General features: G+C 45.1%; 1 protein-coding gene across 13 annotated transcripts in view; it reads left to right on the forward strand.

Moving 5' to 3' along the window:
* OTOF (otoferlin) overlaps positions 1–18,381 on the forward strand; it is a 256,523-nt gene that overhangs the window by 137,682 nt on the left and 100,460 nt on the right. For all 13 annotated transcript variants that reach the window (XM_069973185.1, XM_069973187.1, XM_069973186.1 and 10 more), the window contains 2 exons: positions 3,530–3,629; positions 9,757–9,974. In XM_069973185.1, coding sequence (XP_069829286.1) covers positions 3,530–3,629; positions 9,757–9,974 — 318 coding nt within the window. The remainder of the gene's footprint in view (positions 1–3,529; positions 3,630–9,756; positions 9,975–18,381) is intronic.

The following is an 18,381-nucleotide window of genomic DNA, read 5'->3' on the forward strand; positions in this document are numbered from 1 at the left end:
TGTTATGGAGGAGATGTAGATGTTATGGAGGAGATGTAGATGTTATGGAGGAGCTGTAGATGTAGATGTTATGGAGGAGCTGTAGATGTGGATGTTATGGAGGAGATGTAGATGTTATGGAGGAGCTGTAGATGTTATGGAGGAGATGTAGATGTTATGGAGGAGATGGAGATGTTATGGAGGAGATGTAGATGTTATGGAGGAGATGTAGATGTTATGGAGGAGATGTAGATGTTATGGAGGAGATGGAGATGTTATGGAGGAGATGTAGATGTTATGGAGGAGATGTAGATGTTATGGAGGAGATGTAGATGTTATGGAGGAGATGTAGATGTTATGGAGGAGATGGAGATGTTATGGAGGAGATGGAGATGTTATGGAGGAGCTGTAGATGTAGATGTTATGGAGGAGATGTAGATGTTATGGAGGAGATGTAGATGTTATGGAGGAGATGTAGATGTTATGGAGGAGCTGTAGATGTTATGGAGGAGATGGAGATGTTATGGAGGAGATGGAGATGTTATGGAGGAGCTGTAGATGTAGATGTTATGGAGGAGATGTAGATGTTATGGAGGAGATGTAGATGTTATGGAGGAGATGTAGGTGTTATGGAGGAGATGTAGATGTTATGGAGGAGATGTAGATGTAGATGTTATGGAGGAGATGTAGATGTTATGGAGGAGCTGTAGATGTTATGGAGGAGCTGTAGATGTTATGGAGGAGATGTGGATGTTATGGAGGAGATGTAGATGTTATGGAGGAGATGTAGATGTTATGGAGGAGATGTAGATGTAGATGTTATGGAGGAGATGTAGATGTTATGGAGGAGATGTAGATGTTATGGAGGAGATGTAGATGTTATGGAGGAGCTGTAGATGTAGATGTTATGGAGGAGCTGTAGATGTGGATGTTATGGAGGAGATGTAGATGTTATGGAGGAGATGTAGATGTTATGGAGATGTAGATGTAGATGTTATGGAGGAGATGTAGATGTTAGGGAGGAGATGTAGATGTAGATGTTATGAAGGAGATGTAGATGTTATGGAGGAGATGTAGATGTTATGGAGGAGATGTAGATGTAGATGTTATGGAGGAGATGTAGATGTTATGGAGGAGATGTAGATGTTATGGAGGAGATGTAGATGTTATGGAGGAGATGTAGATGTAGATGTTATGGAGGAGATGTAGATGTTATGGAGGAGATGTAGATGTTATGGAGGAGATGTAGATGTAGATGTTATGGAGGAGATGTAGATGTTATGGAGGAGATGTAGATGTTATGGAGGAGATGTAGATGTAGATGTTATGGAGGAGATGTAGATGTTATGGAGGAGATGTAGATGTTATGGAGGAGATGTAGATGTTATGGAGGAGATGTAGATGTTATGGAGGAGATGAAGATGTAGATGTTATGGAGGAGATGAAGATGTAGATGTTATGGAGGAGATGTAGATGTTATGGAGGAGATGGAGATGTAGATGTTATGGAGGAGATGTAGATGTTATGGAGGAGCTGTAGATGTTATGGAGGAGATGTAGATGTTATGGAGGAGCTGTAGATGTAGATGTTATGGAGGAGATGTAGATGTTATGGAGGAGATGTAGATGTTATGGAGGAGCTGTAGATGTAGATGTTATGGAGGAGATGGAGATGTTATTGAGGAGCTGTAGATGTTATGGAGGAGCTGTAGATGTTATGGAGGAGCTGTAGATGTTATGGAGGAGATGTAGATGATATGGAGGAGATGTAGATGTTATGGAGGAGATGTAGATGTTATGGAGGAGATGTAGATGTTATGGAGGAGATGTAGATGTAGATGTTATGGAGGAGATGTAGATGTTATGGAGGAGATGTAGATGTTATGGAGGAGATGTAGATGTTACGGAGGAGATGTAGATGTTATGTTATGGAGGAGATGTAGATGTTATGGAGGAGATGTAGATGTTATGGAGGAGATGTAGATGTTACGGAGGAGATGTAGATGTTATGTTATGGAGGAGATGTAGATGTTATGGAGGAGATGTGGATGTTATGGAGGAGATGTAGATGTTATGGAGGAGATGTAGATGTTATGGAAGAGCTGTAGATGTTATGGAGGAGATGTAGATGTAGATGTTATGGAGGAGATGTAGATGTAGATGTTACGGAGGAGATGTAGATGTTATGGAGGAGCTGTAGATGTTATGGAGGAGATGTAGATGTTATGGAGGAGATGTAGATGTTATGGAGGAGATGGAGATGTAGATGTTATGGAGGAGATGTAGATGTTATGGAGGAGCTGTAGATGTTATGGAGGAGATGTAGATGTTATGGAGGAGCTGTAGATGTTATGGAGGAGATGTAGATGTTATGGAGGAGCTGTAGATGTTATGGAGGAGATGTAGATGTTATGGAGGAGCTGTAGATGTAGATGTTATGGAGGAGATGTAGATGTTACGGAGGAGATGTAGATGTTATGTTATGGAGGAGATGTAGATGTTATGGAGGAGATGTAGATGTTACGGAGGAGATGTAGATGTTATGTTATGGAGGAGATGTAGATGTTATGGAGGAGATGTGGATGTTATGGAGGAGATGTAGATGTTATGGAGGAGATGTAGATGTTATGGAGGAGATGTAGATGTAGATGTTATGGAGGAGATGTAGATGTAGATGTTACGGAGGAGATGTAGATGTTATGGAGGAGATGTAGATGTTATGGAGGAGATGTTCTCAGGACTGGCCCTTTAAGTCTGTGAGTGCAGCTTTCTAGGGCACTGATCTCTTTAACCCCTTCCTGCTCACTGGTGAGCAGTGAATTATGGATGATATACAAGCCTGAGCGTCCAATGAATAATGGATCACAAGGAGAAGGGAAGATACTGTATAAGCCGAAACACCTGATCCGGCAATCTCCTCAGTAATTCACACGTCTTGTACAATAAGGTTGCAGAGACCCCAACAATCAATATGGCACCCATATATGCCGTCACCCAGCTTTCCTAGACTCCTGATGACTTCTGACCTCAGGCCTGGCATCTGCGGCCCAGTTAGTCAGATTTGGGCATTCAAGATTCCAGGGAATGACAGCCATTGTGGACGCTTGAATGCCATCAGCATTTGTGGTTATCCAGCTTTCCCAGACTCCTGACAGACACATTAGCCTTTTTATACAAACATTTCTGCCCATATAGGTTGACTTGTCATTCAGGAGCCCAAACATGATGACATCCTCTGACTATTCTATAATGGTAGCCGTATTGGTGACACCCAACTTTTCCATAAACCTTGAAGTCTCCCGGTAATTTCCATGCTTCTTGTCCCTATGACAACTCTTCCAGTTATCCTACCATTCTGTATTTAAACCCATCATGGCACATAGCTGTGGACTCTTATTATTAATGAACATAATTCTAGAGATGCAGTGATGTCTGACACCCCAGCAGAAGCATGCAGCTCTTTTCACCAGTGCCATTCAGGATGATTAGAAAGTTGAGTGATTAAGGTATATATGGATTTATTAAGCTATGTATATTTTTATTCTTTTCAGACTTATTGGGACATTTCGAATGGTTCTCCAAAAAGTGGTTGAGGAGGCGCAGCTGGAAGTGATGGACACCCTGATCGATGACAACAACTCTGCCATCCGCGTATGTACCACCGGAACGCCACTGCTTCTCTGAGTGACTGTGTGAGGGGGGCTACACACCCCAAGAACAGCTGTGGGGTCCATCCATGGCTCAGCTTAAAGGGGTTGTCCAGGATTAGAAAAACAGCTTTTTTCCTCTACAAACAGCGCCACCCCATGTCCTCAGGTTTAGTGTGGCATTACAGTCAAAAGGAGCAAGACGAAAGGAGAAGGGTATACGATCCAGCACTCCAATGTATTCAAAAAAGGTAAGCTAATAAAACATAACTTTTAATCTATGCTGTTAAAATGACGTTTAAAACCAACGCGTTTCGCGCCATGGCGCTTAATCATGGTTAAGCCATGATTAAGCGCCATGGCGCGAAACGCGTTGGTTTTAAACGTCATTTTAACAGCATAGATTAAAAGTTATGTTTTATTAACTTACCTTTTTTGAATACATTGGAGTGCTGGATCGTATACCCTTCTCCTTTCGTCTTGCTCCTTTTGTGAATCCACGCCCGGCCGCGTTTGGGATCCGTGCACCCACCCATCCCCCTCCAACATACAGGGAACCTACTGTCCGCCATTTCCAGGTGAGCTGATCCAACTCTTCACTACCTCCAGCATTGGCATTACAGTCAGGCTACATTCCCTTCAATGGAAATGAACTACAGAACAGTATCCAATCTGAGAACAGGTGTGGCGCTGTTTTTGGAAGAAAATGGTCCTGCTTTTCTCATTCTGGGTAATTGTCCCTGTTATGTAAGACTGGGGTCACACTTTGTTTCTTCATCAATTTTTTTAAATCCATTTTTACAAAAAATTTGCTTATTTTGTAGCTTACATAAAAATGTGGTCGACCATGTTTTTGTGTGCGTTAAAAAAGGAGGCATTGTGATCCGTTTTCTTATTTTTATTTTTATTTTTATGGTTGTCAACGGAAAAACGTATGCACTCAAATGTATCCGTTTTTTTGCAATTAAAAAAACTTTTTGGGGATTAAAAGATTGTTTGAAAATACGTAGTGTGAACCCAGCCTAAGAGAAGCTCAGTCCGTGTGTAATAACAGGGTCTATACGTTTCTGATTTATGTTTGGAGGGTTCTGATTTAGGTTTTATGTTTGAAGGATTTGTTATGTTATATACTACTGATACATTATAAGTTATGGGGACAGTGTTGTATATGTGTATACGGGCAGGGTCATCCTGTGTCTTGTTCATGGTCCCAGTGGTTGCCGCCATTCTTCTTCTCTCTTGTCTTTCACTTCTTGTGTCCCTGTTGCAATATGATGATGCTTCATTCTGCTCGGTAGCCACAGCCTTTTTCCTTCAGTCCATGGCCTTCTACTAGCAGTCACGTCTGGAGGTCCTTCTCGTTGACCCTCTTACATTGGAGTGCTCGTGGAGGAGACAAAGTGTAGAATTCTATATATATATAACCTTGTGTTGTTGGGTTGTTTTCTTCCCCTCGGTGACCTGTCCTTCTCTATGAGGTCCTGTTCTTGTGTTTGGGTCTCCAGGGGTCTATCATAGTAGTGACCATCCTCCTCCTTACTGTGCTGCAATCCTTCCCACTAGTAATGTCTTCTCTAAGGAGTTGGGTCTTTTCTGTAGGTATATATGGGATGGTGAGCTCCATCTTCACCTGCTGAAGGATTTTCTTCCTGCTGTCTATCATCCTCTACCACTGGTGACATCTGGGGGTCCTTCTCAATGACCCTCTGGATGTTAAGGGTTCTGGTGGAGGAGGACAAGTGTAGAGTTCCTATGGGTTTTGGCTCATTGTGACTATTTGAACTATTGACCTCTGGATAGTCCTCATGTCTTGCGTTTGAGTCTCCAGTCTTCAGAATTTTTAATCTAGCCTAGACCCGTATTGTTATTGGTCATCCTCTTCTTCACTTGGCTTCAGCCTCCCACCAGAAATCTTCTCTCTAAAGTCTTTTCTTGAAACGTCCAGAGGAGGATGAAGCTTCACTCGACTCAGGTATCAGGTGGAAGCTCATGGGGTCAAGGGCCTTCTTCCTGCCACCCATGGTCCTTTACCAGTAGTTATGTCTGGAGATCTCATTAATCCACCGCTTTGGGTTTTGAGGTTTTAGGGGCCAACAAAATCTAGGTTCTATATTATTAGTCTTCTGTCTTGCGTTGGTTTCTGCCCCTGGTGACCATATGAGCATGCCCAGATTGTCTTCATATCTTGCTTTCAGGTGTTCTCAATGATGTCTCTTGTCTGATGTCGGCCCCATTCTCTTAGTGTTTCTTCCATAAGGGCCCTATAATTGTAATAGTTCAGGGAATAGCCGCTTCCTCTTCTACATGGCCTCATCTAATAGGACCCTAAGTGTCTTCTCCAGAAGATGATGGCTCCTCCATCTTGCTCTTCCTCCATTGTATGACTGATCCTCTTGTGTCCTCCCCTCTTTTCATGGTCTCTTACCAGTGGTGATGTCTGGAGATCCATCTCTGTCACCCGGCCACCCAGTCTTGGGCTTTCGAGGTGCTGGTGGAGGAGACACAGTGTAAAGTTCTATCAGACATAGGTCCCTGTTGCCATATTAACGAGATGGGATCGGTTGCGCTTTTGTCCGAGCGGCGGTTAGGATACCTGTATAAGGCTCCGATCACTATATGTCTTTTTCATCCATTTCTGCAAACCCCCCCCCCCAAAAAAAACGGATGAATAAGTGGAGGCGTTTGTGTGCATCTGGTTTCATCGGTTTTTCCTTTGACTTCCATTATCAAAATTCATTCTTTTTTTAACATACACAAAAACGGGGTCGACCACATTTTTCTGTACGTTAATAAACCAATGCATTAATGCATTTTTTTCTTATAATGGAAGTCAGTAGAAAATCGGATTAAAACGAATGCACACAAATGTATGTATGCAGCCCTATAGAGATCGGGGCTGACTGGACGGCCAGATGTATGGGCTGCAGTCACTTCTATTAGCAGCAGCGGATGGATTATTTTTGGACAATAATTACATCTTTTCGTGTTTCTATAGTAACAAAAAAACTTAAGTCTAGAACTAGAAGGACGCAAGTTGTCTCCATTCTCTTCTAAAACTCCATCAGTCTGTATGTCTCATGTCTCCCCACTGGGTGTCAGTGGGGATCCCAGTGTATAGAGGTATACTGGGGGATAATGGGGTTCCCAGTGTATAGAGGTTTACTGGGGGATAATGGGGATCCCAGTGTATGGGGGTATAATGGGTGATACTGGGGATTCCAGTGTATGGGGGTATGCTGGGTGATAATGGGGATCCCAGTGTATGGGGGTATGCTGGGTGATAATGGGGATCCCAGTGTATGGAGGTATACTGAGGGATAATGGGGATCCCAGTGTATGGAGGTATACTGGGGGATACTGGGGATCCCAGTGTATGAAGGTATACTGGGGGATAATGGGGATCCCAGTGTATGGAGGTATACTGGGGGATAATGGGGATGCCAGTGTATGGGGGTATAATGGGTGATACTGGGGATTCCAGTGTATGGGGGTATGCTGGGTGATAATGGGGATCCCAGTGTATGGGGGTATACTGGCAGATAATGGGGATCCCAGTGTATGGGGGTATGCTGGGTGATAATGGGAATCCCAGTGTATGGGGGTATGCTGGGTGATAATGGGGATCCCAGTGTATAGGGGTATACTGACAGATAATGGGGATCCCAGTGTATTGGGGTATGCTGGGTGATAATGGGGATCCCAGTGTATGGGGGTATGCTGGGTGATAATGGGGATCCCAGTGTATGGAGGTATACTGGGGGATACTGGGGATCCCAGTGTATGAAGGTATACTGGGGGATAATGGGGATCCCAGTGTATGGAGGTATACTGGGGGATAATGGGGATTCCAGTGTATGGAGGTATACTGAGGGATAATGGGGATCCCAGTGTATGGGGGTATACTGGGGGATAATGGGGATCCCAGTGTATGGAGGTATACTGGGGGATAATGGGGATCCCAGTGTATGGAGGTATACTGGGGGATAATGGGGATCCCAGTGTATGGGGGTATAATGGGTGATACTGGGGATCCCAGTGTATGGGGGTATGCTGGGTGATAATGGGGATCCCAGTGTATGGGGGTATACTGGCAGATAATGGGGATCCCAGTGTATGGGGGTATGCTGGGTGATACTGGGGATCCCAGTGTATGGGGGTATGCTGGGTGATACTGGGGATCCCAGTGTATGGGGGTATACTGGCAGATAATGGGGATCCCAGTGTATGGGGGTATACTGGGGGATAATGGGGATCCCAGTGTATGGGGGTATGCTGGGTGATAATGGGGATCCCAGTGTATGGGGGTATACTGGGGGATAATGGGGATCCCAGTGTATGGGGGTATGCTGGGTGATACTGGGGATCCCAGTGTATGGGGGTATACTGGCAGATAATGGGGATCCCAGTGTATGGGGGTATACTGGGGGATAATGGGGATCCCAGTGTATGGGGGTATGCTGGGTGATACTGGGGATCCCAGTGTATGGGGGTATACTGGCAGATAATGGGGATCCCAGTGTATGGGGGTATACTGGGGGATAATGGGGATCCCAGTGTATGGGGGTATGCTGGGTGATAATGGGGATCCTAGGGGGGACATTTTCTTAAACTGGATCTCTAAGGGCAAGGAAAGATTTATGCTGAAAGGTGTAGGAAAACTGGGTGATGGGGTCTGTGTGGCTGATACTTATGGGGTCTGTGTGGCTGATACTTATGGGGTCTGTGTGGCTGATACTTATGGGGTCTGTGTGGCTGATACTTATGGGGTCTGTGTGGCTGATATTTATGGGGTCTGTGTGGCTGATACTTATGGGGTCTGTGTGGCTGATACTTATAGGGTCACTATGGCTGATACTTATGGGGTCACTGTGGCTGATACTTATGGGGTCTGTGTGGCTGATACTTATGGGGTCTATGTGGCTGATACTTATGGGGTCACTATGGCTGATACTTATGGGGTCTGTGTGGCTGATACTTATGGGGTCACTGTGGCCGATAGCTATGGGGTCACTGTGGCCGATACCTATGGGGTCTGTGTTGCTAATACTTATGGGGTCTGTGTGGCTGATACTTATTGGGTCTGTGTTGCTAATACTTATGGGGTCTGTGTGGCTGATACTTATGGGGTCTGTGTGGCTGATACTTATGGGGTCTGTGTGGCTGATACTTATAGGGTCACTGTGGCTGATACTTATGGGGTCACTGTGGCTGATACATATTGGGTCACTGTGGCTGATACTTATGGGGTCTGTGGCTGATACTTATGGGGTCACTATGGCTGATACTTATGGGGTCTGTGTGGCTGATACTTATGGGGTCACTACGGCTGATATTTATAGGGTCACTGTGGGTGATACTTATGGGGTCACTGTGGCCGATACCTATGGGGTCTGTGTTGCTAATACTTATGGGGTCTGTGTGGCTGATACTTATTGGGTCTGTGTTGCTAATACTTATGGGGTCTGTGTGGCTGATACTTATGGGGTCTGTGTGGCTGATACTTATGGGGTCTGTGTGGCTGATACTTATGGGGTCGCTATGAATGATACTTATGGGGTCTGTGTGGCTGATACTTATGGGGTCTGTGTGGCTGATACTTATGGGGCCACTGTGGAAAAAACAGTGCCACTCCTGTCCTCAGGTTGTGTGTGGTATTGCAATTAATTATCATTCAATGGAAGTGAGGACAAGAGTGGTGCTGTTTTTGGAAGGAAGCGGACATGTTTTTTTAGGCCTAGACAACCCTATGAACATGTTGAGTCCCACAAGTATAAATATATTAGTACAGATGGGAATACTAAATGAGGGGTTACTGTTACTGGCCATCACCTCCAAACCTCCTCTACATTATAGTAGTTAGAACATAGGACAAGAGTTTCCGATTTTGACTCTTTTACCTTTGTACTCACATCCCTGGCTGTAAACCTGCAAACATAGCGGAGTCCCTGATATACCAGGAATGGTCACAGGCCGCACTCTTGGTCGTCACTCTCGGCCTCTACCATTGGGCTCATTTTCCCTTTGGTTGAAGTTATTCATGAAAATAAAAACTTTGCAAATTTTTGAATTGTGAGCAGAGAAAAGAACTTTCTGACATGGCCCCCTAAAATAATGTTCCTTCTGTGTTTCAGACCAGCGTCAGCATTGAGATCAGGTACCAGACCATGGACGGCTCAGTGGGCGCTTGGAATGATGGAGAATTTCTGGACAATTCCCATATGAGAAGTGAGGTGGACAGTAACTTCCATCTAGAGACGGACAGCCTCCTTTCTGGGCAGAGTCATAACTCGGCCGTGTCCCCAGGAAGATCCCACCACAGCCTGCACTCCGGAGAGAGGGCCTTCAAGAGGTAACGTACAGTGTCTCCACCACACTGCTGTATGGGTGGTCTATCGGGGGGATTGTAACTATGGAGTTCTTCAGTTCATCATGAAAGTATAAATATGGTCTTCAAGGGATGTTCAGGGTAAGACCAGTGGGAATGACTTCTTAAACTAACGCTCATCTGTGAGCCTGATGAGAACGTCAAGGCTTTTTGGTTCTTCAGGTTTCTCGTCGTATGGTCCTAGTACTTGTCTCGATCCATCTTGACACTTTTTACTTCTCCTCTTCTAAGCAATGGGTTTTAAGGTTTGGAGGTTTTCCTATACACAGTACTGTGTCTCATGTCTTTGAAGGTTATGTCTACCTTCCAAGCCAAGTGGTTTTTATGTTCCAATGCATATAAAGTAGAAAGTTGTATTAAAAAAGTGGCACAGCACGCAGTGCATTTGCTGTAGAAAGTTCTGGTATCCATGGAGTCAACCACGCTGGATTCATACGGTATGCGACCCAAGTTTTGATCCAGTTGGGTTGGCGCACACTACTGTTCTGTCATGGTTGTCTCATATAAAAGCTGACTTCCAACGGCAAATGGATTGCACATGACGCCAGGTTCAGTGTACTTTGTGATAGGTACCATTTAAGCCACAGATAGAAGTTTAGCTGCAGGGTCTGAATACACAGATTGTTTGTTGTCTGTTACCATGGAGACATATAGGTCTTTATAAAAGCTGTATGCACAGAACTGGAAAAGTTTACTTATGACCTACAGCAAACATAATTTTTTCACTTTAGATGCATTGGGACAGTAAAAATAACGGGCTGTGTAGGGAGTAGCTTTCAAGTCTTAAAAAAAATTGAAAAGTGAAAAGTTCTTGGCTTTTTTGAATTTTTGAGTTTATTCCTATGCATCTATGTGATGTTCTTCACTTTTATGTTCTTTGGATTTTCCTACTAAGCGAAATCTACTGAAAGTAGTCTGGGATCAGGGTATTCTAATGATCTTCTCCCAAAGGTAGTCTAAGCTCTGGTTATTCCAGTGGTCTTCTCCTGGAGGTTGTCTAAGCTCGGGTTATTCCAGTGTTCTTCTCCTGGAGGTAGTCTAAGCTCGGGTTATTCCAGTGGTCTTCTCCTGGAGGTAGTCTAAGCTCGGGTTATTCCTGTGGTCTTCTCCTGGAGGTAGTCTAAGCTGGGTTTATTCCAGTTGGCTTCTCCTGGAGGTAGTCTAAGCTGGGTTTATTCCAGTGGGCTTCTCCTGACGGTTTGGTAACGTCAGTTTAGCAGGTCTTTTCAGTGGTCTTTTCATGAAGGAAGTCTAAGCTGGGTTTATTCCAGTGGTCTTCTCATGGAGGTAGTCTAACCTCAGGTTATTCCAGTGGTCTTCTCCTGGAGGTAGTCTAAGCTGAGTTTATTCCAGTTGTCTTCTCATGGAGGTAGTCTAAGCTCAGGTTATTCCAGTGGTCTTCTCATGAAGGTAGTCTAAGCTCAGGTTATTCCAGTGGTCTTCTCATGAAGGTAGTCTAAGCTCGGGTTATTCTAGTGGTCTTCTCATGGAGGTAGTCTAAACTCAGGTTATTCCAGTGGTCTTCTCCTGGAGGTAGTCTAAGCTGAGTCTATTCCAGTGGCCTTTTCCTGAAGGTTTGGTCTCGTCGGTTTAGCTGGTCTTTCCAGTGGTCTTCTCATGAAGGTAGTCTAGGATTGAGTTAATCCAGTGGTCTTCTTCTGAAGGTTTGGTCTCAGTAGTATAGGCTTCAACAGAATGTGGGGTGTGTGGCTACCTCTTGTTGGCTTGCACTCCACCCATGTCCTAAGGCTGCTATAAAAGAGATCATTTGGCTCCTATCTGCCCAGTTGTAGCTTATTCAGCCCAGGAGAGGCCATTGCTAGTGTGAATATGCTAGAGTAGGGACCATGTCTCTGGGGACGCCTTAACGTGGCGACATGGTACACTCTGTTTGATCAAATATTTTGCTAAGATCCTCACTTTTTCAAAAAAAAATTAAAAAAATTATATTTTAATATCTACAGAGCAGGTGTTTACCGTGTGTACACTGGGAGGAGTATGTATGGTAAGCCCCTGCACCTGTGGGTTGCTGTTGCACCTTCAGTTTTTTTGTCTGTACTTAAGCCACAAGCAGCGTGCAACCTGCAGTGTGAACAGAGTCATAGATGTGCTACCAAAATTTCCCTTTTTTTCTGACTCCACCAGTCATGTCTTCTCCCTTACAGCTTCATTTTCTCATAGAGATAGCAACCAATCAGAGCTCAGCGTTAGTGTCTCAGAATGGGGGGGGGAATAAAAGATAACTTTATGATGGGTCTGTGCAGCATGTGAGCCCCACTAGGATGTCTGGTCATTTCTTGTACCACCACTGAAGCTGCGGAAGTGTCGGGATGCGGTGCCCCAGCGTGCAGCTACATATACTGGCCTATATAATGGCTGTTACATCATGATGTATACTCCGTATATCCAGAGCTAAAGGGTAAACATCACACATTACCATTTAGACTTCAGTTTATCTCCACTTTGCAGAATTGTGAATACAGCTCCGGATGTGACTGAAGCATAAAACATAATTCATTCCATGGAAAAGATTTATCTTTTTTTTTTTTTTTTAACCTAAATTGGTGACTTTGTTGAACTTTCTATAAACTTTCATCTTGTATTAATGGTGGCCGGACGTCCGTCTTCTCGGTAATGTATTCTATTTCTGGTGATTATTAGCATTTATACAGGGTCTTTCATTTCTGAGTCCTCCACGCTTTGTGTGTCAGACGGCGGAGATTCTGTGTTCTTACAAGAAAGCGTCAGCTGAATGTGAATGATAATCGCAGCGACCAACGGGGACCGTACATCTAACAGAGCGGATGGAGCGGCCCTCCGTGTCCTGTCACTCTGTCTCTATCAAAGCCCTGGCCTGAGCGTAGGGGTGGGAAGCTTTGGCAAACATTAGAGCTTAAAGGGGAACTCTGGCTTTTTTTCTTTCAAAACTGGTGTCAGAAAGTCATACAGTTGTAAATCACTTGTATTGAAAAATCTCCAGTCTTCCAGTACTTATCAGCTGCTGTATGTCCTGTCGGAAGTGCAGGAACTGTCCAGAGCAGGAGAGGTTTTCTATGGGGGATTTGCTGCTGCTCTGGACAATTCCTGACATGGACAGAGGTGGCAGCAGAGAGCACTGTGTCAGACTGGAGAGAATACACCACTTCCTGCAGGACATACAGCAGCTGATAAGTGCTGGAAGACTTGGAGATTTTAAAATAAAAGTAAATGACAAACCTACATAACTTTCTGACATCAGATTACCCCTCTAAATGCCATCCCATCCTGTGACTCTACAACACTACAACTCCCAGCATGCCCTAAGTGCGACCCCAACCTGTGACTCTACAACACTACAACTCCCAGCATGCCCTAAGTGCGACCCCAACCTGTGACTCTACAACACTACAACTCCCAGCATGGCCTAAGTGCCTCCCCAACCTGTGACTCTACAACACTACAACTCCCAGCATGCCCCTAGGTGATGCCCCTGCGTATTGCCCCTTCCCTGCTCCTAGGTAATGCCCCTGGGAATTGCCCATTCCCTGCCCCTCTATATTGCTCCTTCCCTGCCCCTAGGTGATGTCCCTGGGTATTGCCCCTTCCCTGCCCCTAGGTGATGTCCCTGGGTATTGCCCCTGGGTGATGCTCCTGGGTATTACCCCTTTCCTGCCCCTGGGTATTGCCCCTTCCCAGCCCCTGGGTGATGCCCCTTCCCTGCCCCTGGGTATTTATTACCCCTTCCCTGCCCCTGGGTGATGCCCCTTCCCTGCCCCTGGGTATTGCCCCTTCCTGCCCCTTGGTGATGCCCCTGGCCTCTTTAGCACCCCCTGTGGTTCCATTGCATGTGCTCTGCAGGGGGTATAACTACATATGGGCCATTTAATCCAAACTGAGCCTTACCACCATTTTTTTTAATTATTAATTTAATAACTTTACCCTCACTGATTAAAAGTTAGATCTACATTTTTTTGATAGGTCATGATGGATATCTGGAAAAATAAATGTATCTGTTTTTGGGGTGTCTAAAGAGCATGGCAGTGATTGATCATATGTATTTTTGGGTTATTTCCAGCTGACTGTTGTAGTTCTATAACAATGGTTTATTGGTCTGCGATTTAGAAGGAAAGTAGCCTGAACATTGTTATAACACCTACATACTTTAACTGGAAATTTTAATTATAGTGCTTGAAAATCCCTATATTGTAATCCGTATTCTTCTTCTTCCGTTTCCGTTTCTTCCAGCTATTTTTCTGCGATTAATACAGCCCGAACCGCTTTGTGCACACACTCTGTTCAAACTGCGTTTCGAAGCCCTCGGCGGTGTGTGGTGTGCTATCAATTTTTTGTTTCGATCGGATTTGTCATTTTTAAGAAATTTATGTTTAAAGACCCCGAATTTACCATAGAAAATAATGGACCAGTGCAAATAATGGCCACACTCTAACCGCTAACAGCCAATCACAGCACATATGCAAATAGCTGAAATATAGCAGCCAATAGGAACTCTAAGGTCTTGACAGTCAATGTATCACAACATCCACAGTCACATGTCCACTATTGGCCAAGAGAAGATGTAATATATGGAAGGTCCTTAACTATTTTGTCTCACTGACATGAGTAAGATTGTCATGGAAACTGAGTAATGATCTTTACCATTATAAGTACCCAGATCGCTCTTAAAGGGACCCAGGTCGCTCTTAAAGGGATGGGAGCCATGTCGCTTATAAAGGGACCCAGGTCACTCTTAAAGAGAACCAATCACCTAAAATTAACTGTCCCTATAATAAAAGATTATCTCTCCCTAAATCTATTCCTGAAGATACAGACTGCCTGTGCAGTCTGTATCTTATGCTTTTACCTAATCCTGTATAGCGGAGCAGTAAGGACGGGGGCGGTGCGTTCCAGCGCTGGAACGCAAGGGACGTAATCAAGATGGCGCCCGGCTTTACTGCACCGCTACAGAGGACTGGGTAAAGTATAAGATACAGACTGCAAAGGCAGTCTGTATCTTCATGTAGTTTATTTCTGAAGATACAGACTGCCTGTGCAGTCTGTATCTTATACTTTACCCAGTCCTCTGTAGCGGTGCAGCTAAGCCGGACGCCATCTTGATTACGTCCCTTGCGTTCCAGCGCTGGAACGCACCAGTGACGTCATCAAGATGGCCGCCGCCGCCCTTACTGCTCCGCTATACAGGATTAGGTAAACGCATAAGATGCAGACTGCACAGGCAGTCTGTATCTTCAGGGACATACTAATAGGCCCATAGAATAGACATACACAGTGATCTCGCGCTGTATAGCGCGGGATCACTGTGTATTTACAGAGCGGCGGCAAAGGCTCATGGGAGCCCTTCCCGCCGCTCGGCATGCCGGGAGCTTCCTGTCTCGCGCCGGCTCTTTTGAAAAGAGCCGGCGCGAGACAGGAAAAGAGAATGTGTATATTGTAAAATCACGGGCATAAAAGTACATAATTCCAATTACAAATATTAATAAAATATTAATTTACAGCTAATTAGCAAAAAAAAAAATTTAAAATTTCGGCCATGATTGGTTCTCTTTAAAGGGATGGGAGCCATGTCGCTTATAAAGGGACCCAAGTCGCTCTTAACCTCTTAAGGAAGCATGACGTACCGGTACGTCATGCGTCCGCAAGAGGTGTTGAGAGCGGGGCACGCGGCGTCCCCGCTCTGAACCGTAGCGGTCTCGGGTGCTGCGTGTAGCCTGGGGCCGTGGCTATTAGCGGGCACGGTCCGATCGCCGTGCCCACTAATACAGTAATCAGATGCAGCTGTCAAAGATGACAGCTGCATTCGATTACCGGACGCAGCACTTCCCTGGTGTCTAGTGAGGTGGATCGCTCCTCCGGGACAACGGGAGCGATCCACACATCTATACAGGCTGGGTATCAGCTCCAAAATGGCGCTGATGCAGACTCGGCACTTTGGCAGCAGCCAAAAGCAAAGAGTGCCAATCTCATTGATCTTTGCTGTATAAGTATACAGCAAAGATCTCAATGAGAGATCAGTGAGTATATACTAGAAGTCCTCCAGGGAGAATAACCCTAACCCCAGGGGGAATAACCCTAACCCCAGGAGGAATAACCCTAACCCCAGGGGGAATAACCCTAACCCCAGGGGGAATAACCCTAACTTCAGGGGGGAATAACCCTAACCCCAGGGGGAATAACCCTAACCCCAGGGGGAATAACCCTAAACCCAGGGGGGGAATAACCCTAACCCCAGGGGGGGGGAATAACCCTAAACCCAGGGGGGGAATAACCCTAACCCCAGGGGGGGAATAACCCTAACCCCAGGGGGGGAATAACCCTAACCCCAGGGGGAATAACCCTAACCCCAGGAGTGAATAACCCTAACCCCAGGGGGACTTCTAGTATAAGTGTAAAAAAAAAAAAAGTATTGTTATTAGTAAAAAGCCCCCTCCCCTAATAAAAGTTTGAATCACCCCCTTTTCCCATGTCCCGGTAAATAAATAAACATGTTTACTATCGCCGCGTGCGTAATCGCCCGAACTATTAATTAATCACATTCCTGATCTCGCACGGTAAACGGCGTAAGCGCAAAAAATCCCAAAGTGCAAAATTGCGCATTTTTGGTCGCATCAAATCCAGAAAAAATGTAATAAAAAGCGATCAAAAAGTCGTATATGCGCAATCAAGGTACCGATAGAAAAAACACATAATGGCGCAAAAAATGACACCTGACAAAGCCCCATAGACCAAAGGATAAAAGCGCTATAAGCCGGGGAATGGAGCGATTTTAAGGAACATATATTTGTTAACAATGGTTTGAATTTTTTACCGGCCATCAGATACAATAAAAGTTATACATGTTATATATCGTTGTAATCGTAACGACTTGTGGAACATGCATAACAAGTCAGTTTTACCCCAGGGCGAATGGCGTAATAACGCAAAAACTTCCATCCTTAAAGGGGTTGGCCACTTTATAGTAAAATAGGTCAGTACAAAGAATTAATAAGTGTACTCACTGTATATACTGACAGCAGCTCCCTGTGTACTCACTCTATATACTGACAGCATCTCCCTGTACTCACTGTATATACTGACAGCAGCTCCCTGTGTACTCACTGTATATACTGACAGCAGCTCCCAGTGTACTCACTCTATATACTGACAGCATCTCCCTGTACTCACTGTATATACTGACAGCAGCTCCCTGTGTACTCACTGTATATACTGACAGCAGCTCCCAGTGTACTCACTGTATATACTGACAGCAGCTCCCTGTGTACTCACTGTATATACTGACAGCGGCTCCCTGTGTACTCACTGTATATACTGACAGCAGCTCCCTGTGTACTCACTGTATATACTGACAGCAGCTCCCTGTGTACTCACTGTATATACTGACAGCAGCTCCCTGTGTACTCACTGTATATACTGACAGCAGCTCCCTGTGTACTCACTGTATATACTGACAGCAGCTCCCTGTGTACTCACTGTATATACTGACAGCAGCTCCCTGTGTACTCACTGTATATAATGACAGCAGCTCCCTGTGTACTCACTGTATATAATGACAGCAGCTCCCTGTGTACTCACTGTATATACTGACAGCAGCTCCCTGTGTACTCACTGTATATACTGACAGCAGCTCCCTATGTACTCACTGTATATACTGACAGCAGCTCCCTGTACTCACTATATATACTGACAGCAGCTCCCTGTGTACCTCATAGAGCTAAAATCAGACTCTCCTCCTCCAGGCTGGGCTGCCCTGCTCTGTTTTGTTTCAGTCCACAAAATGGCTGACATGGAGGAGCATGTGACCAGGCCCCGCCCCCTGTGTTCTCCATAGACACATACAGGCTCGGTGGTGGACACTGGGGGGTGGGGCCTGGTCACATGCTCCTCCATGTAAGCAATCTTATGGACCAAAACACCACAGAGCAGGGCAGCCCAGCCTGGAGGAGGGGAGTCTGATATTAGCTCTATGAGGTACACAGGGAGCTGCTGTCAGTATATACAGTGAGTACACAGGAGCTGCTGTCAGTATATACAGTGAGTACACAGGGAGCCGCTGTCAGTATATACAGTGAGTACACAGGGAGCCGCTGTCAGTATATACAGTGAGTACACAGGGAGCTGCTGTCAGTATATACAGTGAGTACACAAGGAGCTGCTGTCAGTATATACAGTGAGTACACAGGGAGCTGCTGTCAGTATATACAGTGAGTACACAGGGAGCTGCTGTCAGTATATACAGTGAGTACACAGGGAGCCGCTGTCAGTATATACAGTGAGTACACAAGGAGCTGCTGTCAGTATATACAGTGAGTACACAAGGAGCTGCTGTCAGTATATACAGTGAGCACACTTACTAATACTGTACACTGACCTATTTTAC

This window comes from Dendropsophus ebraccatus, chromosome 6 (assembly GCF_027789765.1).
Source record: "Dendropsophus ebraccatus isolate aDenEbr1 chromosome 6, aDenEbr1.pat, whole genome shotgun sequence".
NCBI classification, from domain to species: Eukaryota; Metazoa; Chordata; class Amphibia; order Anura; family Hylidae; genus Dendropsophus; species Dendropsophus ebraccatus.